The sequence below is a fragment of the Perognathus longimembris genome, chromosome 14, assembly GCF_023159225.1.
Source record: "Perognathus longimembris pacificus isolate PPM17 chromosome 14, ASM2315922v1, whole genome shotgun sequence".
Lineage (NCBI taxonomy): Eukaryota > Metazoa > Chordata > Mammalia > Rodentia > Heteromyidae > Perognathus > Perognathus longimembris.
Window position 1 is genome coordinate 1,225,916 of NC_063174.1, and position 24,245 is coordinate 1,250,160.

Here is a 24,245-nt window from a genome sequence, read left to right on the forward strand (position 1 = left end):
TCGGCTTCAAGGAAAATGACTTTATTCTGCTTCCCCCCACCGAGGGGCTGTTACACAGGCGTCAGCTTGGACGTCTCCATGGCAACCTCCGGGCTGGGCGGATCGATGGGTGGCCCAGCTACTCCTCATTCAAGCCCTTTAGAAGGAAAACAGTGCCCAAGTTAGCTCTGGAGAGAAAGGTGTGATAGGAGCAGGGCCCGGAAGACCGGTGATGGGGTACCTGGGGGGGGGGACTCCCCTGCGGCTTGAAGGAAGGCCCCCGGGGGGATGGAGATGGTGCAGCCGGTGTGGAGGGGGACGGAAGAAAGGTCTAGTGAGGTGGACCCCGAGGGAAGCTGCCTGATGGCTGAAGGTGCGGGGCGGGGGGGGGGGTCCCCTGGAATAGCCCATCTGACGTCTGAGTCGCAAGATTAGTGAGCGGGGAAGTAGGAAAAAATCTGGGCTATGATGAGCGCCTATCAATCAGGGTCTTACAATGTGATTTTGGTCTTCCCGGGACTCACAATCGGTGAAAGCCAGGAAGACTCGTAGAGATCAGGGCCCACCTCACGGCCTTGGCTTCTGGGGCTTAGTGGTTGGGATGGGGAACAGAAGAAACGGAGCCCCTCGGCGTGAGAGCGGGCTGCGTGAGCCCAGGCGGCGGCTCTGCCTGCCGGGGAGGGGGGGTGGGGGGGAGGGGGACGGGGGAGGGGGACGGGGAAGGACCCACCTTGGCGCCGATGTCGCGGCTCTTGGCGCGCAGCTTGTTGACCTGGGACTCGGCGATGTCCGCCCGCTCCTCCGCCTCGTCCAGCTCGTGCTGCACCTTCCGGAACTTGGACAGGTTGGTGTTGGCCTGCTCCTCCTGCGGGGGGCAGGGGGGGATGGAGGGACCGTGAGGTGAGAGCCAGCGGCCCCTGGGCCTCCCCCGCCTGTGTCCCTCCGCAAGGTCAAGGTCACTCACCGCCTCCTCCGCCTGGCGCTTGTAGGCCTTGACCTTCAGCTGCAGCTTGTCCACCAGGTCCTGCAGCCGCAGCAGGTTCTTCCGGTCCTCTTCAGTCTGGAGGTCAGAGGGAGGACAGAAGTGAGTCAGAGGAGGCAGCCATTTCCCCCAACTTCTTATCATCATCCTCATCCTCTTTTCTGCTTCCTGGGCGGGCCTGGGGCGGCAGCTCGGGGCCTGGGCGCTGTCCCAGAGCTTTTGTGCTCAGGCCTAGCACTCTGCCACTTGAGCCACGGCTCCCCCTGCAGCTCTTGGGGTGCCAGTTGGAGATGAGTCTCCTGGGACTTCCCTGCCCGGGCGGGCTTTGAACGGCGATCCTCAGATCTCAGCCTCCTGAGTGGCTAGGATGACAGGTGCGTGCCAGCGGCACCCAGCACCTCTCGCCTTCTTTACTCGAGTGCAACACGCTGGACTAAGTCGACTGTCTGGTTCTCACTGAGCGCTCTCATTCTCCTACTTTCTTATTTTGAAAAGAGGTGCGTCTCTCCTGTACCACGTGCCAGGAGCGAACCGCAGCTGCCGAAGGGGTTCCTGGGATTATGCAAGGCGGCGTCTACGTGTACTGGGCAGAAGCCGGCACGGGGGAGTCCCGGGGCCCGCGAGGACTGAGGTCCTGCTCAGAAGCCCAGGATCCCCCCGGGAGTGTGGGGCAGGTGACATCGACTTGATCTGGGGGACGGACAGAGTGCACTCAGTGGGAGGTGACAGGCTGGATTGGAGCACACACAGGTTCTAATCGAGACTCTGAGTCTAGAACACAGCATGAAAAGCTCGAGTCTGTTCTGCTCTGGGGAACTGAGAAGTTGTGAGCTTTGTTGAATGACACTGGCGTATCTTTGGTTGTCTTTGGGATGAGGCTGCTAAACATCCGCTTCCTGGGGAACCACGGGCGAGCTCTGTCCGGAGCTGGGGAGCAGGGTGAGGTGAGACGCCGGGGCTTCCAGGGCTCAGAGCTGAGCTCTGGGTCTGGGGACACTGGGGGTGGGGGGGTCAGGACTAGAGAGAGCAGCCAGCAGCGCCACTCCAGCCCTGGCCCGGAGGACGTGAAAGGAGACACGGCGCGCTCCGTCCGCCCCCGGGGTGCTCTCGACCCCGTGGGGGGGGGGGGCCTCTCCGCCCGGCCGCACCTGGTAGGTGAGCTCCTTGATGCGCCGCTCGCTCTTGCGCATGCCCTTGACGGACTCCGCGTTGCGCTTCTGCTCGGCCTCCAGCTCGTTCTCCAGCTCGCGCACGCGCGCCTCCAGCTTCTGCAGCTGCTTCTTGCCGCCCTTCAGGGCGATCTGCTCCGCCTCGTCCAGCCGGTGCTGCAGGTCCTTGATGGTCTGCTCCATGTTCTTCTTCATGCGCTCCAGGTGCGCGCTGGTGTCCTGCTCCTTCTTCAGCTCCTCCGCCATCATGGCCGCCTGTGGGTGCACGGCGGGGGGCGGGGCGCGGGCGTGGGTGGCGGCCCCGGCGCCCGGCCCCCCGGCCCCGGGGAGCCCCCGGCGGGCGGCGGGGGACTCACGTCGGTGATGGCCTTCTTGGCCTTCTCCTCGGCGTTCCTGCACTCCTGCACCGCCTCCTCCACCTCGCTCTGCAGCTGGCTCAGGTCCGCGTCCATCTTCTTCTTCTGGTTGATGAGGCTGGTGTTCTGGGGGCGGGGGGGGGTGGGGGGGGAGAGCAAATGACCAAATGTGCCTACTCTGTGACCGCAGGCCACATCGTTATCTAGAAGGAATGGAAAGCAGCCCTGTGTTCAAAACAAGCCCCGCTGGGCACTGGTGCTCACACCTGTAATCTCAGCTACTAAGAAGGCTGAGGTCTGAAGGCTTGAAAAAGTCTCCATCTCCAAAACACCCAGCAAAAAGCAGGGCTGGAGGCGTGGCTCAAACGATAGAGCGCCGGCTATGATGGAGAAAGGCGAGTTCTCGGAGGCCTTGAGTTCAAGCCCCAGCACCATTCAGACGCACACAAAACCAAGCCCCACTTTTAGGACATTTATTGTTTTGCACCTGGTTCCCTTTCCCTGTGAAAGTGGATATGTTTTAGACATTATACCTGAACTTATTCAGCTCTGAGGAGCGACTCCCCACAGCGGAAGATCTGCAGGGTGACGCCCGTGTCCTTTAGTAATGTGTTTTTGTATAGGGAATATGGAAAAAATAGTTTTAAAGAGTAATATTTTTGATTGGGCATCCGTGGCTTCTGCCTGTAATTCTAGCCACTAGGAGGCTGAGCTTTCAGGACCCTGGTTTGAAGCCAATCTGGACAGGTTGATAAGTCTGTGAGATACTTGTTTCCAGTTAAACCCCAAAAAGCTGGAAGTGGAGCTGTGGCACCAGTGGTAGAATGCCAGTGTTGAGGGAGAAAGCTGAGGGGTAGCACTCAGGACCTACTACAAGCACACAGGATTCAACCCCTAGTAGCACCAGCACACACACACGTGCGCGCACACACACTCACACACACACACACACACAGAGGGAATAATATTCTGGAGATGATTACAATTAGAGAAAAATGCATCGGGCTAAATAATAGGGTACAAGGCGAGCGGATGGAGTTGTGCGGATGCTAGGCTACAGGGCCGCCTTCCACACGGGCTCGCGCTCACCGCACTCCCGGCGGAGTGCCATTCCCCAGGGCGGGCAGCTTGCGGAACAGGGTGTTCTAGCCAGAGTCCAGTTGCTAAGGAGATGCAGCGAGCGTCTCTGAGCTCTTAAAGCCTCGCTTTTGCACGGCGAGCTGGAGGCCGTCTCCTCAGTCGAGGCTGCTGACTCACAGAACGCGGCCTTCCGCGCTCCCGGCACGCGTTTAGCGTTGGGGTGCAGAGCCCCCTCCCCAGGTGCGGATCCCGGCAGCTGACGCTCACGACGGGAGCTGACCCGAGGGGCGCGATCGTCTGCGTCCCGCCGCCCCCCCCCCCCCCCCCCCCCCCCCCCGCCGCCCCCCAGAACGTCCGGGCCGCGCGCCGGCTGCCCGGTGGCCTCGGCCTCCCCCGCCCCACCTGGGCGTGCAGCAGCTGCACCCGCTCGCCGGTCTCGATCAGCTCCTGCTCCGCCAGCTTCCGCGAGCGCTCGGTCTGCTCCACCACGGCCCGCAGCTCCTCCAGCTCCGCCTGCAGCAGCGCGCTGCGCCGCTCCACGATGGCGGCGTTCTCCCTCAGGTCGTCGTTGGCGCGGACCGCGTCGTCCAGCTGCAGCTGGGTGTCCTGCGGGCCGCGAGGGCGGCGGAGGGAAGCCTCGACCTCGCGCACGCCCCGAGGCCTCCCCGCCCCGCCCAGTCCCGGGTCGCTGGGAGGGGGGGACCCCGTCCTCCCGTCCGCCCGGGACGCGCCGAGCCGCGGTCCTCCGGGGGCCGACGGTGGACGGTTCCCGCGTCCTGAGGCTCAGCAGCCCGGGTGGACGTGGCGCCGACTCCCGTCCCTCCCGGGAGTCCAGGCCTGCGGTACCTTCAGGGCGGCCTGCGCGATCTTCAGGTGCTTCTGGGCCTCGGCGGCCACGCGGTTGGCCTGGCTGAGCTGGATCTCCATCTCGTTGAGGTCGCCCTCCATCTTCTTCTTCACCCGCAGGGCCTCGTTGCGGCTGCGCGTCTCCGCGTCCAGCGAGGTCTGCAGCGACTCCACGGCGCGCAGGTGGTTGCGCTTGGCCTGCTCCATCTCCTCGTCCTTCTCCGCCAGCTTGCGCTCCATCTCCGCCTTGATCTGGTTGAACTCGAGCTGCGCGCGGAGGATCTTGCCTTCCTCGTGCTCCAGGGAGGCCTGGGAGGGGTGGGGAGAGGGAATTGAAGCAGAGGGGTGCCCGAGCAAGGAGCTGGGGGCGGCGGGGGGGGGGTGTCTGTCCAGAAGTCATGGTGACACAGAGAGCTCGAGAATGGTATAAAGTGGCTGGCTCCGTGAGAAAAACAGCAAGAGGAAGAACAAGGAGAAAGCCCAAGGAACACAAAAAATCAAGTCTAATAAAAAGCTATCCCCGGCTCTCATCACAGAGTCAGCACGGAAGACAAAGGAGAAAATGAAGATAAGGGTGTTGCCATGGAAACACAGGCCATCAGGCACCGAGTGTACACACACACACACACACACACACACACACACACACACACACACAGAGGCAGAAAGCGGGGGCAAGCAGACACAGGGACTTGTCAAGGATGCAGTAGGTGCACTGTTTGCATGAGGGAGCTGGATCCTTCTTCAGGGCCTGATCAGGTGCCCAGTGCCGGGCAGGCTCCGGGATGGACCCGTGAGCGGAACAGGCACACGGAGAAAGGAGGAGGAGCAAGCACTTAGGGCTCAGGCTTCGTTTCCTCCCCCCGCCCTGCACGGCCACCTCTGCCTCCTCCAGGGCCGACTGCAGCTCCATCTTCTCGGCCTCCAGCTGCTTGCGGATCTTCTCCAGCTCGTGGATGCTCTTCCCGCTGGATCCCAGCTGCTCGGTCAGGTCCGAGATCTCCTCTGCGGGTCGGAGGGTCAGAAAGCTCAAAGCTCTGTTCCCAGGCGGGCCCAGGTGGCCCCACCTCGCCCTGCGGCCGCACCCACCCTGCAGGTTCTTGTTCTCCCTCTTGAAGGTCTCCAGGTGCTCCAGAGACTCCTCATAGGCGTTCTTGAGCTTGAAGAGCTCCGTGCTCAGCGAGCGGGCCTCCTTCTGGGATGACTCCAGCTCCGACTGGGACTCTTCGTATTTCTGCTTCCACTCGGCCAGGATCTGGGGGGGGGGTGGGGTGGAGGGGAAGGGTCACAGCTCACTCAAGTCCCTGCGTGCGTCCAGCTTGCGGGGGCTGCCCTGGGCCCCGGCCCCGGCCCGGCCTCCGCCCTGCTCCCGTCTGCAAGGAGGGCGGCTCTGGCCTGGCGCCTGCACCGGTCCTCCGGCCCCCCCCCCCGGCCCCCCCAGCTCCCCCTCCCCCAGGCCCACCCCCCAGGCCCACCTTGTCAAAGTTCCTCTGCTTCTTGTCCAGGGCCGCGGCGGCGGCGTTGGAGCGCTCCACGTCCACCATCAGGTCTTCGATCTCGTTCTGCAGCCGGTGCTTGGTCTTCTCCAGCGAGGAGCACTTGGCGTTGACGGCCTCCACCGCCTCCTCGGCGTCCTGCAGCCTCTGCGCCAGCTTCTTCCTGCCCGGGAGAGGGTAGGGGGGGGGACGGAGGACGGGGGGGGGGAGGACGGGGGGGGGGGGACGGAGGAGGTGGGTTTGGACAAGAGAAAGCGGGTGAGCCTTTCTGAAGGCTCTCCCGGAACTTCAAGAGCACCGAGAAGCCCGAGGACGGGCCCTACGGGCTGAGGGCTGGGCGGGCTGAGGGCTGGGCAGGCGGAGGGCTGGGGGGGCGAGCGAGGGCCGGGGTGCCTTGCGGGGCGTGCAGCGCCCTCCCCCCGCCCCCCGGCTTCGGGCCGGGCTCTCGGTTGCCAAGTCGGGAGCCCGGCGGGCCCGCCCCAGCGCCCTGCCCCCGCTGGGAGCGCTCTGCCCTCAGACAAACCTTTTGTTCGTCTTATATTCGGATGAGAAACATAATGCGAGCAAAAAGCTTCCCCGAGAGTAGCAGCAGGGCGGGCCGGGCAGGGGCTGAGGAGGGGCGGCCGGGGCAGGGGCCTGCGGCCCGGCACTCACTTGGCCTCCTCCAGCTCCTCGGTCCGCTGGATGGCGTCCGTCTCGTACTTGGTCCTCCACTGGGCCACCTCCGAGTTGGCCTTGGACAGCGCGCGCTGCAGCTCGGCCTTGGCCTCCGTCTCCTCCTCGTACTGCTCCCGCAGCAGGTCGCAGTCGTGCCGGGCCGACTGCAGCGCGTGGGCCAGCGCGTTCTTGGCCTGCGGGGAGCCGGGCCCGAGGAGCGGGGGTCAGCGCCTCCCGCGGGCCCCGAGGAAGGGGGTCGGCGCCTCCCGCGGGCCACCTCAGGCCCCTGGGGACCTGGAGGGCTCCTGGGGGTGGGAGGGTGGGTGGGTGGCCTTGCCAATGCGGTGCTGGAGGAGTTCCGTGGGCTTGGTGCCTCTGCCCTGCGCGTCTGGCTCCAGCAGGCATGGGCATCACTGCTACTGACATGGGGGAAACTGAGGCTCACAGAGGGGGAGTTCCTCCCCCCCCAAAAAAGCACCCAGCCAGCCAGCCAGAGGCCAGGGGCTCACACCTGTAATCCTAGCTCCTTAGGAAGCTGAGGTCTGAGGATCGCGATTCAAAGCCAACCAGGGCAGGCAATTATGTGAGACTCATATCTCCAATTCACCAGCAAAAAGCCAGACGGAGAGCTGTGGAGCACGCGTGCGCGCACACACACACAGACACACACACACACACACCACCACCACCACCACCACCACCACCAAGCCACAAAACGCAGACTATTCTCAAACGTTGCCATACTTGCGGTAGGCAGTTTCTCTACCACTGAGCTACAGCCGCACCCCAAATGTTAAAATCTTATTTATGTTTTTAAGGCTTAAATTCAGGGCTTCGATCGAGGCAGCTGTGCTACTGCGAAGCCACGGCTCTGGCCAGTGATCTGGTATTAAACAAAGCAAAACACACAAACAAAAAACCCCAACTCGTGTTAGTTCACCTGTTTGTGAGCTCCACCAAGTGCTAAGAGCAGGCTCCAGTTTACTTCCATTCTGTTTCTCAGATTTCGCCGCTACTCTCAGGACCCGCTTGCGCAGTCTCTGTACCCCATACCCGTGCCCGGCCAAGGCCAGAACCTTCCTTCCTAGGTCGTTCTCTGTCTGCCTCGCTCAGGGACCAAAGCAGAACAGCAGAGCGCCTCCACCCGGGAACGGACTCGGAGGGACTTCTTGGAGAGCAACGGCTAGACGGTAAGCCTCCATCTTGGGAAAGGAAGGGATGCAGGGGAACCCTTGCCTGCATCGGGCGGCTCAAGGGCGGGGCTCACCTTGACCTCTTCCTCCAGCTGCCGCTTGAGGTCTTCCAGCTGTTGGGTGTAGGTGAGCTTGCCTCGGGTGAGCTGGGAGATCAGCGCCTCCTTCTCATCCAGCTGTCGAGACAGCTCCCCTGGAGAGGCAGGGGGGCAAGCTCAGCTCCGGAGGGTCAGCCGCGTGCTCCCCCGTCCCCGCGGGGGCCCAGAGCTCACCGTTCTCGGTCTGCAGCTTGGCCCGCTGGCTGGTCAGGTCGGCGACCGAGCGCTGGGTCTCCTCGGCCTTGCTCCTGTGCTCGTTCATCTGGTCTTCCAGGGTGCGGCACATCTTCTCCAGGTTGGCCTGAGGAAGGGAGGAGGGTGTGGTGCATGCCGGGGGGGGGGGGGGGGGGGGGGGGAGGCCTGGGAGGAAGGAGGGGATGGCAGGCCCTCGCAGGGGAAGGGGAGCGGGGAGAGAATAAAGCAGAGGGGAGCCCGCCGCGGCAGCAGAGGAGGGGCGGGCGGGGCCCACCTTGGCCTTGATGACCTGCTCCATGTTGGAGGTGACGTCGTCCAGCTCCAGCTTGAACTCGCTCTTCTCCTTCTCCAGCTTCTGCTTCACGCGCTGCAGGTTGTCGATCTGCTCGCCCAGCTCCGCCACGCTGTCGGCGTGCTTCTTGCGCAGGGCGGCGGCGGTGGCCTCGTGCTGCAGCGTGGCCTCCTCCAGGTCGCGCCTCATCTTCTGGAACTCGGCCTCGCGCTTCTTGTTCATCTCGATCTGCACGGAGGTGGCCCCGCCGGCCTCCTCCAGCCGCTCGCTGATCTCCTCCAGCTCCCGGGACAGGTCCGAGCGCAGCTTCTCCACTTTGGCCCGGGCCGTGCGCTCGGCCTCCAGCTCCTCCTCCAGCTCCTCGATGCGGGCCTGGGCGGCGACACCGGGGCTCGGACCCGTCCCCCGCTCCTCCCCTCGGGGACCCCCCCCCCGCCCTGGGCCCTAGAAGACTGCTGCAGTCCGTGAGTTTACTTCCACCAGAGGAGAGAGGGGTAAAAGAGCAACCTCGCCTATCTATTCCCACCGGGGAAGGGGCTTAAACAGCTGAACGGTCTTCCGTCGACCGGAGAATCGCACGCTGTACTTTTTATTTATTTGTGGGTTGTGGGGCTTGAACTCAGGGCCTTGGAGCTGTCCCTACACTTTTTTGCTCAAGGCTGCCATTCTACCGCTTTAAGCTCCAGCTCCACCAATGGTTTTCTGGTGGCTCATTGGAGATAAGATTCTCATAGACTTTCCTGCCCAAGCTGGCTTTGAACTGCAATCCTCAGATCTTGCAGCCTCCTGAGTAGCTAGGGTGGCAGGCGCGAGCCACCAGCACCCGGCTTACATAGCGTCTTTATTGGAAGGAAAGCAGTCAAAATCTGTGCTTGAAAAGGAGCATAGTGATTTGTGTTTTCTGGTGTACCTTAAGAAGTTTAATGGCAAAATCAATAGCAAAAGTTAACAATAAGAAAATAATCTGCCGGATCCGATTTCTAAAGGCCAAGGGCGATATTTGCTCTGGAGGTGAGAACCATAGAGCTGTCTATCTGAGCTGACGGGATCTGAAAACTCGCCAGGTAACAGATGGGGCTCCAGAGTCACCCAACTCAAGCAGAGCTGAGATAAGAAGCCAGGACCACCCTCCCCCCCCGACCTGGCCTTTGCAGGGACTCTTGGCTCATACAGCCCTGCTTAGAGTGTTCCATGGGGCGACTACACTAAGTCTGTGTCTCCTTCATGGACACTTAGTAGGCTCCTGCAAGGCTGGGGGCCTTATGTGCTGGAAACAAGGGGCTCCGTGGGCCCGAGAACCAGCCTGGGGTCTACGGCACCCAATCTAGGCTCCCAGACCTGGAGCTCTTTGAGCTTCTTCTGCAGCTGGATGCCCAGCGCCTGTTCATCCTCAATCCTGGCATTGAGTGCATTGAGCTCGAAGTCTTTCCTGTGTAGAAAGAGGGAGAGGGGGACATGAGAGAGCGGTTGGCCTCCCAGAGAGCCTGCCGGTGGTTGCTACTTTAATCCCTACCGAGGCCCCGACAGGAAGCAATCTGGCTTGAGAGACTCAGGGAGGGCGGTCAGGCAGGGATGTGAGCGTTGTGTGTGGGGGGGGGCAGGGAAGGACAGCCCTCTTCCTTCGTAGACCTTTGCCTCCAGCTTGGGCATGCACTTGCAGCGTCTGCGTGGAGTTACTGCCCGGCAGGAGGGTTTCGGGTCAGCGTGTACGGTCGCCACGGGGCACGGGACTGGGCTTGGGAGAGCGAGGGGCCACGGGGGGGGGGCGGGGGGAGACGGTACTTCTTGAGCCGCTCATCCAGCTGCTGCTTGTCGTTCTCCAGGTCCATGATGCTCTCCTGCGTCAGCTTCAGGTCCCCCTCCAGCTTCCTCTTGGCCCGCTCCAGGTCCATGCGCACCTTCTTCTCCTGCTCCAGGGACCCCTCCAGCTGCCGGATGGAAGCAGCGGCCGCGCCGTGAGGGCAAGCGCCCCGCCTTGCGGCTTTGTAGCTTAGCAGCTGCACACTAAGGGGAGCCTGGGAGAGTGTCTACGGCGTGGGACCCCCTCTCCAGAAGGGGACACGGAGAATCCTCATCATACAGGGACTGGTTGATGAGTACGTGAGGAATGAATGAATGGATGGATGTGGGATAAGATCCCACATTCATTCATTCATCATTTTCTAAGCACCTGCTGAGACCAGGCTCTGCAGTAGACACTACAGACAAAATGGAATAAACTCAAGTTCCCAGCTAAAGGAAGCTCCTGACCTGTGACTGAGTCACATATTGAAATAATCACAATATATTGATGGAGCTGGGCACCAGTGGCTTATCTCTAGCTACTCAGGAGGCTGAGATCTGAGGGCTGAGGTTCGTAGCCTTCTCGAGATAACAAATCCATAAGACTCTTGTCTATAATTACCCAGCAAAAAGCCAAGAGTGGAAATGTGACTCAAATGGTAGAGTGCCAGTCTTGAGTAAGGAAGCCAAGGGACAGTGCTCAGACCCTCCGTTCAAGCCCCAGGACTGGCAGGAACAAAAATTACAATACATAGTCGTAAGTGATTCCATGGAAATATACATATCTGAGGGAATGAGGGCCACCCAGGACGAATCATGCCTAAAATGGTAGAAGTGCAGAGATCTTCCTTCAACAGTTCTCACTGAATTCCCCAAGAAACGTATCAAGTTTTTATGAGACACCCTCTAAATCCAATGCAGAGAGATGTGGGTGTATGCTAAATTGAATAAGAAGTCCATCTCTATCATCGACCACATCAGTGAGATGAGGCTCGCAAATCAGAACGGATCACAGCGCCACGCTTCTATTCCCCAGATTCCTCTTGAGAAGGAGTGTACAGAACGAATACCATGTGCACAGGCCACATGCACACACACGCACACCCCCCGCTGAACACAGAGCGGTGCGCTGCGGTGCGCCTAGGCTCCGTCACCCAGGCTACTCACATCATCCACCTGCTGCTCCAGCTTGACCTTGGCTTTGGTCAAGGTGTTGACCTTGTCCTCCTCCGCCTGCAGGTCATCCAGAGCCTGCTGATGGGCCTCCTGCAGAGCTTTCTTCTCCTTGGTCAGCCTGACAATGATCTCATCCAGCCCAGCCATCTCCTCTGTGAGGTTCTTCACCTGCAGAACAGAAGCCCACCACGTTGAGGATCGGCGTTCCCCCACACGGGGTCGCCACGCTCTGGCGTGGAATCCCTAGGACGCCCGGTTAGAGCGGAGGCGGCCGGCCTCACCTTGTTCTCAGTTGCGTGCTTCTCCTTCTCCACCTTGGCCAGCGTCAGCTCCAGGTCGTCGATGTCCCTCTTGAGCTCGGAGCACTCGTCTTCCAGCTTGCGCTTCTTGGCGGTGAGCTCCGCGTTCATCTCCTCCTCGTCCTCCATCCTCTCCGTCATCTCCTTGACCTTGGCCTCCAGCTGGATCTTGTTCTTGATGAGCTGGTCGCAGCGCTCCTCCGCGTCGTTGAGATTGTCTTGCTCCTGAGGAGGAGGAGGCCGAGAGCAGGTAAGCGAGAGGCCAAGGTCACCGTCCTGCAGCCGGGCGGAGCGAGACGAGCCCCCTCGCCCAGGAGACGCGCTCCGGCGTGTTCTCGGCGGCGGAGCCTCGGAAGACTGGACCGGGAGAGCTGGAGGACAGTGTGACTCGGGAGGGAGCGTTGCGGGGGAAGGAGGAGGGAGAAGGGGAGCGAGAGGTTTTTATTTCACCCTTTTCCCTCCTCTCCTCCAGGGGGCTTGCTGGTGCCAGGCATCGTGCGTAGCTACCACCTAAGGAGAGCAGCCGCCTTACTCCTGCCCTGGGGGTGACGGAGCTGCAGCGGGACGGTGACTTGTCATTTGGGCAAGGTCCTGCCGTGGCTAATGTGGACCGGGTTGGGTCCAGGTGGAAGACGGTGGGTGCATTTCCATTGTCTGAGGGGACCGCTGTGGAGGTTGCTGGGACGGCGATCCCAGCATCCTCTGCCTTGGAGGGGACAAGACGACGAGGCAGAAGGGCCCGCCACGGCCCCCCCCCCCCCCCAGGCTCACCGCCTGCACTTGCAGCTGCAGGTCGTTCTTCTCCTGCAGCAGAGACACCATCTTTTCCTCCAGCTCCTTGCGGCGAGCCTCAGACTTCTCGAGCGCATCCTTGATGCGCCCAAACTCCTCCTTCATGGTGGCCATCTCCTTCTCCGTCTCCGCGCTCTTCAGCAGGGGCTTGATCTTGAAGTAGAGCTTCATCCACGGCCAGTTCTTGACGCCCATGAAGGCCCGGATGTTCCACTGGATAATCAGCAGGGAGTCTCTGCAGGGGCCCAGTGAGAGAAGTGTCAGGAGAGCCTTCCTGACTCCTCTCCACCTGACGCCATGACTCGCAGGCAGTGCCTCCTTTCCCTCGTCCCTTCCAGTCTCCCTGAGACCCCTGTGGCTCGGAGGACGGTCCCCTGTGGCTCTGAAGGCTGTCCTTTGTCACTGTTAGGACGGTCCCCTGTCGCTCTGAGGACTGTCCCTGTCACTCTAAGGGCTGTCCCTGTCACTCTGAGGGCTGTCCCTGTCACTCTAAGGGCTGTCCCTGTCACTCTGAGGGCTGTCCCTGTCACTCGGAGGACGGTCCCCTGTCGCTCTGAGGACTGTCCCTGTCACTGTTAGGATGGTCCCCTGTCACTCTGAGGACTGTCCCTGTCACTCTAAGGGCTGTCCCTGTCACTCTGAGGGCTGTCCCTGTCACTCTCAGGACGGTCCCCTGTCACTCTCAGGACTGTCCTCTGTCACTCTGAGGGCTGTCCTCTGTCACTCTCAGGACAGTCCCCTGTCGCTCTGAGGGCTGTCCCCTGTCACTCTGAGGACTGTCCCTGTCACTCTGAGGACTGTCCCTCTCACTCTCAGGACAGTCCCCTGTCACTCTCAGGACAGTCCCCTGTCACTCTGAGGACTGTCCCCTGTCACTCTGAGGGCTGTCCCTGTCACTCTCAGGACGGTCCCCTGTCACTCTCAGGACGGTCCCCTGTGGCTCTGAGGGCTGTCCCTGTCACTCGGAGGACGGTCCCCTGTCGCTCTGAGGACTATCCCTGTCACTGTTAGGATGGTCCCCTGTCACTCTGAGGACGGTCCCCTGTCACTCTGAGGACTGTCCCTGTCACTCTCAGGACGGTCCCCTGTCACTCTGAGGACTGTCCCTGTCACTCTGAGGGCTGTCCCTGTCACTCGGAGGACTGTCCCTGTCACTCTGAGGGCTGTCCCTGTCACTCTGAGGGCTGTCCCTGTCACTCGGAGGACTGTCCCTGTCACTCTGAGGGCTGTCCCTGTCACTCGGAGGATGGTCCCCTGTCACTCTCAGGACTGTCCCTGTCACTCTCAGGACGGTCCCCTGTCACTCTGAGGACTGTCCCTGTCACTGTTAGGATGGTCCCCTGTCACTCTGAGGGCTGTCCCCTGTCACTCTCAGGACAGTCCCCTGTCGCTCTGAGGGCTGTCCCTGTCACTCTGAGGGCTGTCCCTGTCACTCTGAGGACTGTCCCTCTCACTCTCAGGATGGTCCCCTGTCGCTCTGAGGACTGTCCTCTGTCACTCTGAGGACTGTCCCTGTCATTCTGAGGATGGTCCCCTGTCACTCTGAGGACTGTCCCTGTCACTCTGAGGACTGTCCCTGTCACTCTGAGGGCTGTCCCTGTCACTCGGAGGATGGTCCCCTGTCACTCTGAGGACGGTCCCTGTCACTCTCAGGACGGTCCCCTGTCACTCTGAGGACTGTCCCTCTCACTCTCAGGACGGTCCCCTGTCGCTCTGAGGACTGTCCTCTGTCGCTCTGAGGACGGTCCCCTGTCGCTCTGAGGACTGTCCCCTGTCACTCTCAGGATGGTCCCCTGTCACTCTGAGGACTGTCCTCTGTCCACACGAGCCCCGTGAACTGGTCTCTGTCTGCTCTACTGTGCGCTCTTTCTGTCCTCAGAGATGCTGGGAGCCTCCCCTGAGATTCCCACCTGCGTTCCAGCAACTTCTTGAACTCCATTCTGGAGAGCACGCCGCGGGCTTGGGCCTGGATGCGAGTGATGATTCGGCTCAGCCTCTCGTCCCTCATCTCCTCCAGCAGCCCCAGCAGCCCCGCCTTGAAGAACACCTGCGGGAAGGTGCGTGTTGGGTGTGACTAGGAAAAGGCGGGAGGGAAAAGAGGCCGGGGATTGATTGCCTTAGGAAGGAAGGACCGCACTACAGGGAAGAAAGAGGACGAGGAGGCCGCTGGCAGCCGGAGGGGGGAGGGGGGAGGGCTGCTTGCTGGGGGAGGGGTAGCCACGGCTCGAGGCTACCTCCACGACGACAGGGTCAAGGGTGAGTCTTGAGAAGATTCGGGTCCTCTTGATTTCAGTAGTCTGTCTCCCGACTTTCCTCACCTTGGTGTGGCCAAACTTGTACTGGTTGTGGTCGATGTCCAGGGAGCCCAGCAGCTTCTCGGCGCCTTTCCTGCTGTCGATGAACTGCCCCTCGGGGATGGCGGCTGGGTTCAGGATGCGATACCTGGGCGGGGAAGGGCCTGGGGTCGGCGGGGCCGCGGGCATCTGCCCCGTCTCTCCAGCCTCCGGGGCACCCGCCGCCCCCCGCCTCCCTCCCCTGAGCCCGCTGGCTGGGGAGCCCCGGCCCCCACCTCTGCCGGAAGTCCCCGTAGAGGATGCGGTTGGGGAAGCCCTTCCTGCAGATGCGGATGCCCTCCAGCACGCCGTTGCAGCGCAGCTGGTGCATGACCAGGGGGTTGTCCATCACCCCTGCGGCAGGAGGGGAGGAGAGGAGTGAGGGGGGGGCATTGAACTGGCAGTCAAAAGTTTGGGGGTTGATCCTGGTTCTGGCACTTCTTAGTTTGCTTGTTTTATTTTTTTATAGCCACTGTGTGTGTGTGCATGTGTGTGTGTGCGTGTGTGTGTGCGCGTGTGTGCGCGCACGCGTGCTAGTCCTTGGGCTTGAACTGAAGCCTGGTGCTATCCTGGAGGTGTTGTGTTCAAGGCTGGCCCTCTACCACCTGTACCACAGCTTCCTTCCCAGCGTCCTGGTGTTTACTTAGAGATAATCCTCTTAGGGTTTTTCCTGGGTAGCCGGCTGGGAATGCTGATTGCCGGATCTCGGCCTCCTGAGTGGCTGGGAGCCACAGGTGCCCAGCGGGAGCCACAGTTTGTGCTCAAGGCTAGCACTCTGCCACTTGAGCCACAGCACCACTTCTGGCCGTGGTACAGGGGAATCGAACCCAGGGCCTCACGTATACGAGGCCAGCACTCTTGCCACTAGGCCATATCCCCAGCCCCTAGAAGGCTTTCTTGTTTCTCATTTTACGTGGTGGTGTTCAGGGTGAATACAGCCAGCTCTGTAAGCTAAGGCCAGTAGGGTTAAGTGACTTGCCCACTAAGCGGATCGAGATCAGAGCCAGAGCCGGTGCCAGGAGCTCAGGCTTGTAATCCTCGGTACTTAGGAAGCTGACCTCTGAGGATCAAGGTTTGAAGCCAGTGTAGTCTGGAAAGTCTGTGGAACTCTTATCTCCAATTAGCTACCAAAAAGCTGAAAGTGGAGATGTAGTTTAGGTGGAAGAGTTCCAGTCCAGTGACAAAGCTAAGGGATAGCTCCCAGGCTCTGAATTCGACTCCCAGTACAAACACAAACACAAACACTCTCTCTCCTCTACCCCCCCCTCACACACACACACACACACACACACACACGAGCCAGAATTAAAACCAGGTCCCTGAGCCTCTATCTCCTTGCTGATCAAATACAGATAGTAGGGCGCCAGTGGCTCACACCTCCAATCCCAGCTACTCAGGAGGCTGAGATCTGGGGTTCGTGAGGATCACAGCCAGGGCGGGAAAGTCTGCGGCACGGTCATCTCCGATGCCCTACTCAGGAAAGGCCACAGTGGCTCTGTGGCTCCAGTGGCAGAGTGCTGCCTTGAGCAGAAGAAGCTCAGGGACGGGGGGGCACTGTGTGTGTCTAGGGGTGCATTGGGAGCTCAGTGTGTGTGCACGGGTGCGTTAGTGTGAGCCCCGGGCTTACCTGGAGACTTTGTCTCATTGGGGATGATGCAGCGTACAAAGTGGGGGTGAGTGGATCGCAAGTTGGTCATTAGCTTGTTCAGATTTTCCTGTGGCAGAAAAAAAAAGCCAGAGCATAAAAAAGAAGGACAAGAGACGGGGATGAGGAGAGAGAAGCCGGATGGCAGGTAGGAAACGAGAAGACAGAGAACCAGATTAGAAGCCAAGAGATGCAGGGAAAGGAAAGGCAGCGAGTGGAAGGATCAAGAACGGACTGGAGTAGCTGGGCGCTGGTGGCTCATGCCTGCAAATCCCGGGTACTCAGGTGGCTGCGACCGAGAAGCACCCTTCAAAGCCGTCTGGGCAGGAAAGTCTGTGAAACTTATTACTATTTTTTCTTTTTGCTCGTCCTGGGGCTTGAACTCTGGGCCTGAGCACTGTCCCTGAGCTTCTTTCTTTGCTCGAGGCTAGTTCGTACTCTACCACTTGAACCGCAGCGCCACTTCTGGGTGGGAACTGGGCAGCTAGAATGAGTCGGGAGCCATGTTGGTGAGCACTCACCCTGTGCAGGGCTGACACCGTCTGGAACGACGAGCCTTTCTTGGCCTTGCCTTTGCCCTTGTCAGCGGCTGTGGAGAGGGAGTCGGTGGGAGCCTCCGTGGCGCGTGGGAGGATGGGGATGAGGGGTGGAGAGCCACAGCCTCCCATCGCCTCCCACCGGCCCTCGGGTCCTCGGTGTCCCTGTCTCCGTGGCTCCCCGCCGCCCCCCCCCCCCCGAGCCTGTCCACCTGGGATTGGGCTGGCAGGGACTTGGGGCGGCAGGGGACTCGATCTGCCTCGGGGCTGTGACAGGAAACCTGCCCTTCGCACCCCGAGGACACGGCTCTGCTTACGCGCGTCAGCCGCGGCATAGTTGGCAAACAGGTTGCTGAGCAGCTTGAGGGAGGACTTCTGGTACAGGCCCACCACGGTCTCGTTGAGAGGGTCCTTGTTCTTCTGCAGCCAGCCCAGGATGTTGTAGTCCACGGTGCCGGCGTAGTGCACCAGGGAGAAATGGGCTTCCTGCTTCCCCTTCACGTTGCGGGGCTTCTGGAAGTTGTTGGACTTGCCCAGGTGGTTGTCGTACAGCTTGGCCTTGAAGGTCATGTCGGTGGCCTTGGGGAACATGCACTCCTCCTCCAGGATGGACATGATGCCCATGGGCTGCGGGGGGGGGAGGGCATCGCTGAGGGGCTGCCAACGGGCAGGCGAGGCCCCGAGCCACTGTCGGGGATCAAGGGGTTAACCACTCAGCTCTTAAGGATTGTGTTGGGGGGGAGGAGGAGAGGGAGGGAGGGAGGGAGGGAGGGTACTAGGGCTTAAACTCAGGGCCTTGAACTCTCATTTTGCTCTTGTCACTGGAGACCGGTGCTCTATCGCTTGAGCCACACCTCCGCGCGGGCCTTTGGCGAGTTAGCTGGAGGTCGGCGTCCCATGGACGTTTCTGCCCAGGCCGCCTGAGAGCCGCACTCCCGGGACCCCAGCCCTCTGAGTGGCCGGGGCAGTCAGGCAGGCGGGGCCGCAGGGCCGGGGGGCGGGAGTGTGTTTGTGAGGAAGGGGCCTCCGTCCAGGAAGGGAAGTCCAGGGCTGTGGCTGCTCTTGGTGCTTTTGCACAGCACGGCCTTCACACTCCCTGCTCTGGGGGGACGGGCACGTGGGTGACAGATGCGTCGTCCCTTAAGAGTCAGGGCCAGTGCACCTGCTGGCGGGACTCCCCCGGCAGTGCCCCCCCCCGAACCCCTCCTTAAAGCTCCTGGAGACTCAGAGGTCAGCACTCCATCTTGGATGCTCGGGACAACACAGAGCTCTGCAAACTAGGGCTGGGGATTCTTCAGCCCCACGTCTGTTACGTGGACCCCATTCCCCAGAGGGGGGAGGGCTGGCACTGCGTCGGGGCAGGGCATGCGGGGGGGGGGGGTGGGCACCTTCTCAATGAGGTCGATGCAGGCCTGCAGGTCCATGCCGAAGTCGATGAACTCCCACTCGATGCCCTCCTTCTTGTACTCCTCCTGCTCCAGCACGAACATGTGGTGGTTGAAGAACTGCTGCAGCTTCTCGTTGGTGAAGTTGATGCACAGCTGCTCAAAGCTGTTGAACTGTGGCGGACACGGGGGGCCGCAGGTCAGGAGGGGGGGGGCGCTGAGGGGCCCGGGGACGGCCTGGGCCTGGGGTCTGGTGTCCCCCCGCGCCGGGGCAGCAGAGGGAGGGCTCCCCCGAGGCGGGGAGGACCCGCGCCTCCGCCACGACCCCGCCCGGCCCACGAGGACCCGCGCCTCTGCCATGACCCCGCCCGGCCCACGAGGACCCGCGCCTCCGCCACGACCCCGCCCGGCCCACGCGGGCTGGTGGCCACTGAACGAGGGGCGAGGGGGGGGGTGCCTCCGCGCGCCCCGGGCTCCCCGCTCACGTCAAAGATCTCGAAGCCCGCGATGTCCAGGACGCCTATGAAGTACTGGCGCGGCTGCTTGGTCTCCAGGGTGGCGTTGATGCGCGTCACCATCCAGTTGAACATCTTCTCGTACACCGACTTGGCCAGGGCGCCGATGGCGTAGGACACCTGCGAGGACACACAGGCGGGGACAGACTCCGATCCTAAGGCTGCTGGGAAGAGTGTGGCACCAGTGCCACCCTGCTACCATGGCGCCCCCCCCCCCCGTTTATCTTCTGACGGCCCACCTGCTGGACGTTCTGCCCCTTGGTGACGTACTCGTTGCCCACTTTCACCCGCGGGTGGCACAGCCCCTTGAGCAGGTCGGCGGAGTTCAGCCCCATGAGGTAGGCGGACTTGTCAGCCTCTGGGAGGAGACGCCAGCGGTGAAGTCGGTGCGGGGATGGCTGTCCCGCAGCTGCGGTCGCCCGGGCGGCAGCTGGTTCCCCCTCCCCCTCCCCCCTCACCTTCCGTGCCGTCCGGCTCCGCCTGCTCCTCCCGCTGCTTCTGCTTGAACTTCATGTTTCCAAAGTGCATGATGGCGCCGGTCAGCTTGTAGATGGAGTTCTTCTCCTCTGGAGTGAAGCCCAGCACGTCAAAGGCACTCTGTAGGCAGACCCCATGTCAGAGAATTCCAGAAGGAGAATGACTCGTGTCTGTCATCCTAGCTACTCGGGAGGCTGAGAGCTGAGGATCGGGATTCAAAGCCAGACCTGACAGGAACGCACATGCGACTTCTTCTCTCCAACGCACCGCCAGAAAGCCAGCAGCGGAGCCGTGGCTGCAGTGCTAGAGTGCTAGCCTCGAGTGGAAAAGCTGAAGGACAGCACCTAGGCCCCGAGCTCAAGCCCCAGCACCCTACATGGGGGAGACTAAGTCTCCTTAGTCCTTGTGGGTTCTGAGGCCCCCACACCCCATGGGAGAACCCCAAAAACAAAGATGGAAGATGCAAGGGCAGGAGGCCGCCTCTGCCCCGCCTGCTGGCAGAGGGCCTCGCTGTTTTCCGGAGCTGCCCCGCGTGTCCACGCAGGCTTCCAGCCCCTGCACCTGCTCTCCTGCCCCCGCTGTGTCTGGCCTCCACCTTGCGGCCTACCTCGGCCCCATGGTTAGACACCTTGCAGCTCTCCCCCTCCCACCTCTGTTTGGATGATGCCTTATTTCTCGTCCTGCCTGCCTCTCCGTCCGTGGTGTTTGGTGCCGCCTGGCTTGGCTGAATACCAAATACAGGCTAGTCCTCTCTCACTCCGCTTACGTCCGAGCGTACCCTGCTCGCAGCGTACGTTCTAGCCCTCCAGGAACACAGTGACACTGTAAGCATTAGACAGCCGGTATCTTACTTCTCTCTGCCCTTCACCCGGCCCCCTCCGCCACTTACATCCGTGGCCATGAGCTCCTCAGAGTCATCAATGGAGGCCACGGTGGTCTCTCCTTGGGAGATGAATGCATAATCGTAGGGGTTGTTGGTGATCAGCAGCATGTCTAAGGGGAGAAGCACGGTTCTGAGGTGACAGGGCCCCAGCTCATGGGCCTGCCAGCCAGAGCCCATTGGGCCCAGCAGGACACAGGACCGGGGTCCACTTGCTTCAGGCCCCACAGAACTGAACCTAGCAGCGCCATAAAGCCGGGGACAGACATGCCAACCAGAACCCAGCCACAAGCAGAAGGATCTGGTTGCCATGGAAATGGCTGGCTCAGTTGGTGGCTCTGACTCACCCAGTAGCTCAGGCTTTTTGTTAGACAGGATTTGGTAGAAAATATGATAATCTCTTTCTGATTTCAGCTGGAAAATAACTCTGGATTTTTCCAGAAGGTCTGCCGATAGAAGGAAAGGATACGCATGTTAATATTTTGGTACAAGGTAACAGGAAAATGAATAAGAAATGTAGCAAGTAAAAAGTAGAGGTAGAGACTAAGTACGTAGACAGAGCTAGATCACACACAGAGATGGACAGAGGTCACCTCAGAGAAAACCCCAAGAAACATACAGATGTGCGGGGGGTCGATATGGAGAGACAAAGGAAGTCTCAGAGAGACAAATGTACAGACTCAGAGGCAGACACGGAGAAAGGATGAGAGGAGAGAATGGCACAGGGGGCGGGGGGGGGGGATCCAGTGAGAGGAAAAGAGAATTGCTGAGGTCAAATGATACGGAACAGGGTGAGTTCAAGCTAGGCCCCAGCAGGCTCATGGAACTCACAGGTCTCTATGTCTGCAGACGCCAACTTTCCAGTCGCCCCAAAATGAATGCGAATAAATTTCCCCTGAAGAGAGGGAAGAAGGCGACGGTGAATGGAGAGGAAGGCTCACCGCGCGGGAGGCCCACCCTAAGTCAGCCCACGTCCCAAGCCGGCGGACAAAGAACACTCACGAAGCGGGAGGAGTTGTCGTTCCGAACGGTCTTGGCGTTGCCAAAGGCCTCCAGCGCAGGGTTGGCCTGGATGATCTGGTCTTCCAGGGTGCCCTGTGGGGTTCGAGAAGACGGGCAGGTGAGAGGGCCTCCCGCTCCCTCCACGAGGAGCCGGCAGGTACGGGGCCTCCCCCTCCCTCCACGAGGAGCCGGCCCTGGACAGCAGCAGGCCTACCTTGCCTGGGGTCTGGTCTTTCTTGCTGCGGTCCCCGATGGCGGCGATCACAGCAAAGTACTGGATGACCCTCTTCGTGTTGACAGTCTTTCCAGCTCCGGATTCTCCACTGTTGGTAGAGCCAGAGGCCGATTAAGCGGCAAGCAACCCCGCCGAAGCCCCGCAAGTCTCAAGTGAGAAGACAATGTCTGCCATACTCACGGGTGGGAGCCCTGAGCCAGGAGTGGCCAGATAACAGGCACCCAAACAGGGCAGCCTTTGCGCGCACGGGGGCCAGAGAGAGCACGCGGAGGACGCTACCGGGAGGCACGGTTGGTGGGGTTGGGATTGTGTTCGGGAGTCGAGGTGCGTCAGTGGGGGGAGACCCGGGCTACTTTAGCGAAGAGTGGGGAGGGCCAGGAGAACGGGAACGCTGCTCAGGGGACAGGAGGAGATGTGACACAGACAGGGGGCTGAGGGGTGAGTGACGAGTTGGAGAGGAGGAGGTGAGGGAGAGAAGAGGGGGGAGAAGACTCGGATGAGAGTGGAAGGAAGAGCGAGCATCCGAAAACATGAGGGTCGGGACAGAGATCCGAGAGGAAAGAGGAGCTGGGCGTGGAGGAGGAGGGGCGCGGGACAGAGGCGTGTGTCTAGGCGTCTGGGTAGCTGCCGGTGTGTGACTGGGGGGGCGAGAAGGGGGGCGGGAGTTCTAGAAGGAAACAGGGCAGTGGTTGTACTCACGTGATGAGGATGGACTGGTTCTCGCGATCTGGAGAGAGAGGGGAAGAGGCGGTGGGCGGAGGCCCGAGGGGGCCCTGCGGGGCGGGGTGGGGGGGCCCGGTGGGGTGGGGGGCCCTGCGGGGCTGGGTGGGGGGCCCTGTGGGGCGGGGGGGGCCCTGTGGGGCGGGGTGGGGGGGCCCACGGGGCGGGGGGCGGGCCTGTGGGGTGGGGTGGGGGGGCCCTGCGGGGTGGGGGGTCCCTGTGGGGCGGGATGGGGGGTCCCCGCGGGGCGGGGGGCGGGCCTGCGGGGGGCCCTGCCGGGGGCCGGGCTCACCTGTCAGCATGTACTGGTAAGCGTTGTCAGAGATGGAGAAGATGTGCGGCGGGGCCTCGCTCCGCTTCTTGCCCCGGTAGGCAGCCACCACCTCGGCGTTGTACACCGGCAGCCACTTGTAGGGGTTGACGGTGACGCAGAAGAGGCCCGAATAGGTCTAGAGGATGGGAAAGGGACAGTGGATTGCCAGGGGTGTGTGGGAAGGGGTGGCAAGTTCCCCCTGGGGAAGAAGGAGGAGAAGGTGACTCCCTGGGAGTGCTCCTCCTGAGTCACGCAGCCCCCAGGGCGTCAGCACCCAGCCCAGGCTGCGGAGGGCCAGCCTGCCACCCTGTCGGGGCGCCGTCGGGGCGGGGGCGCCGTCGGGGCGGGGGGGGGGTCGCTGAGGGAGCCACTCACGTAGATCATCCAGGAGGCGTAGCGCTCCTTGAGGTTGAACAGCACCGCGGGCTCGTGCAGGAAGGTCAGCATCGCCATGTCCTCGATCTTGTCGAACTTGGGCGGGTTCTGCTGCATCACCTGGTCCTCCTTCACCGTCACCGTCTGCGGGGCCCTCTCCCCCCGTCAGCGTGGGTCCTCCTCCCTCCCCGGGGGCCAGGGGAGAGCAGAGGGGGAACTGGGGTCTCACAGAGCGCAGACGGCGTGTGGGCAGTGGGCAGGACCTCGGGGGGCTTGGCAACCCCCGAGGGAGGGAGACAGAGACCACGCGGTGTGAGGCGGGGGGGGGGGGGCTGCGCGTGTCCTCCGGGCGCGCCCCGGGTGCCCAGGGCGTCTGCGCTGCCTCCCGCTCGCTCTCGCCCGCCCGGCCACCCACCTTGCCGCTCTCGGTCTCCGCGGTGACTTTGCCACCCTCCCGAGACACGATTTTGGCCTTGACGAACTCCTCTTTGTCGTCAGGCACGAAGACGTCCTTCTTGAGGTCGAAGGGCCTGGTCTGGGCCTCCAGCCTCTCCTTCTCGGACTTGCGCAGGAAGGGGGCGGCAGCCCCAAACGCCGCCATCTCCGCGTCCGCCATGGTTGAACCTGGGGGGGGGGGAGTCCGTGCCCGCCCACTGTTCAGAAGACCCCCCTCTTGGGGCGCTCCCCTTCAGGGGAGCCCTGCACGGAGCATGGCGCCAGCCAGCAGGCCGGGGAGGGACGCGCGCCCGGCCCCCGCCCAGCGCGTCTGTGAACCCCCAGAAACGCTTTCCTTCTCCCCTCTGCAGAGGGCCTGCTTGTCTTCAGGCCTCGCGAGGACAATCGCACGTCCCCTGCTTGTTTGTATCTGCGGTAGCAAGGCACCTACCCCTCTTGAACCACCGGCTCATTCGTGTGCTTGCACACACACGTGCACACACGCTCCACCACTGCATCCCGGTCTCACGGGCTTGGATATGTGCTCCCCCTCCCCAGAAGCACGTGGGCCACCCCATTCCCGTGGCTCACACACGCGTGTGCCCGCGGGCCCCGCGCGCTCACCGGGGCCCTGTGCTCTGCACGAAGCCCCGAAGCAAGCTCGCTGCTCCTGGGGGAGCCCCCTCCCCCCGCGAGGCTTCCAGCCGGCCCCTACCTGAGCGCAGCCAAGCAAGAAACAGCAGGAGAGAGCTGAGAGCCAGGCCGGGCCTGGGCTGTATATATGGACAGCAGGGGCCCCCACCCCCACCCGCACCCGGTGCCTAGCCAGATTTAGAAAGGGCTGTTGTCACTAAAAGCATTTCCCCGGCCCCCCCTCCCCCCCTGCACAAACAGTGCCTCCCCTCCCCCTCCGGCGAGGAAACAATTGGAAGTGGTCGTCATTGTTGTGGCATGGCGCGTGGCGTTCCTTCCGGGAGCAAAAATATCTCCCAGGCCAGGCCC

At 61.9% G+C, this 24,245-nt stretch overlaps 1 protein-coding gene across 1 annotated transcript; it reads right to left on the reverse strand.

The window, feature by feature from the left end:
- On the reverse strand, positions 1 to 23,980 carry LOC125363465 (myosin-7). Its single transcript, XM_048362712.1, has 39 exons — positions 23,959 to 23,980; positions 23,224 to 23,432; positions 22,809 to 22,952; positions 22,413 to 22,569; positions 22,100 to 22,127; positions 21,380 to 21,488; positions 21,166 to 21,258; positions 20,995 to 21,058; positions 20,511 to 20,609; positions 20,173 to 20,276; positions 19,265 to 19,403; positions 19,046 to 19,164; positions 18,777 to 18,926; positions 18,295 to 18,465; positions 17,224 to 17,533; positions 16,892 to 16,959; positions 16,353 to 16,440; positions 14,962 to 15,079; positions 14,711 to 14,834; positions 14,303 to 14,439; positions 12,372 to 12,627; positions 11,583 to 11,825; positions 11,293 to 11,469; positions 10,126 to 10,271; positions 9,682 to 9,772; positions 8,326 to 8,715; positions 8,031 to 8,157; positions 7,833 to 7,951; positions 6,563 to 6,759; positions 5,888 to 6,071; positions 5,502 to 5,667; positions 5,293 to 5,417; positions 4,413 to 4,721; positions 3,969 to 4,172; positions 2,487 to 2,612; positions 2,110 to 2,385; positions 944 to 1,039; positions 710 to 844; positions 1 to 136 (listed from the first exon to the last, which is right to left on the reverse strand). The coding sequence occupies exons 2-39, from the start codon at positions 23,422 to 23,424 to the stop codon at positions 119 to 121; spliced, it is 5,808 nt and encodes a 1,935-aa protein (XP_048218669.1). The 5' UTR covers positions 23,425 to 23,432; positions 23,959 to 23,980; the 3' UTR covers positions 1 to 118.
- Between the last annotated feature and the right edge of the window lie 265 nt (positions 23,981 to 24,245).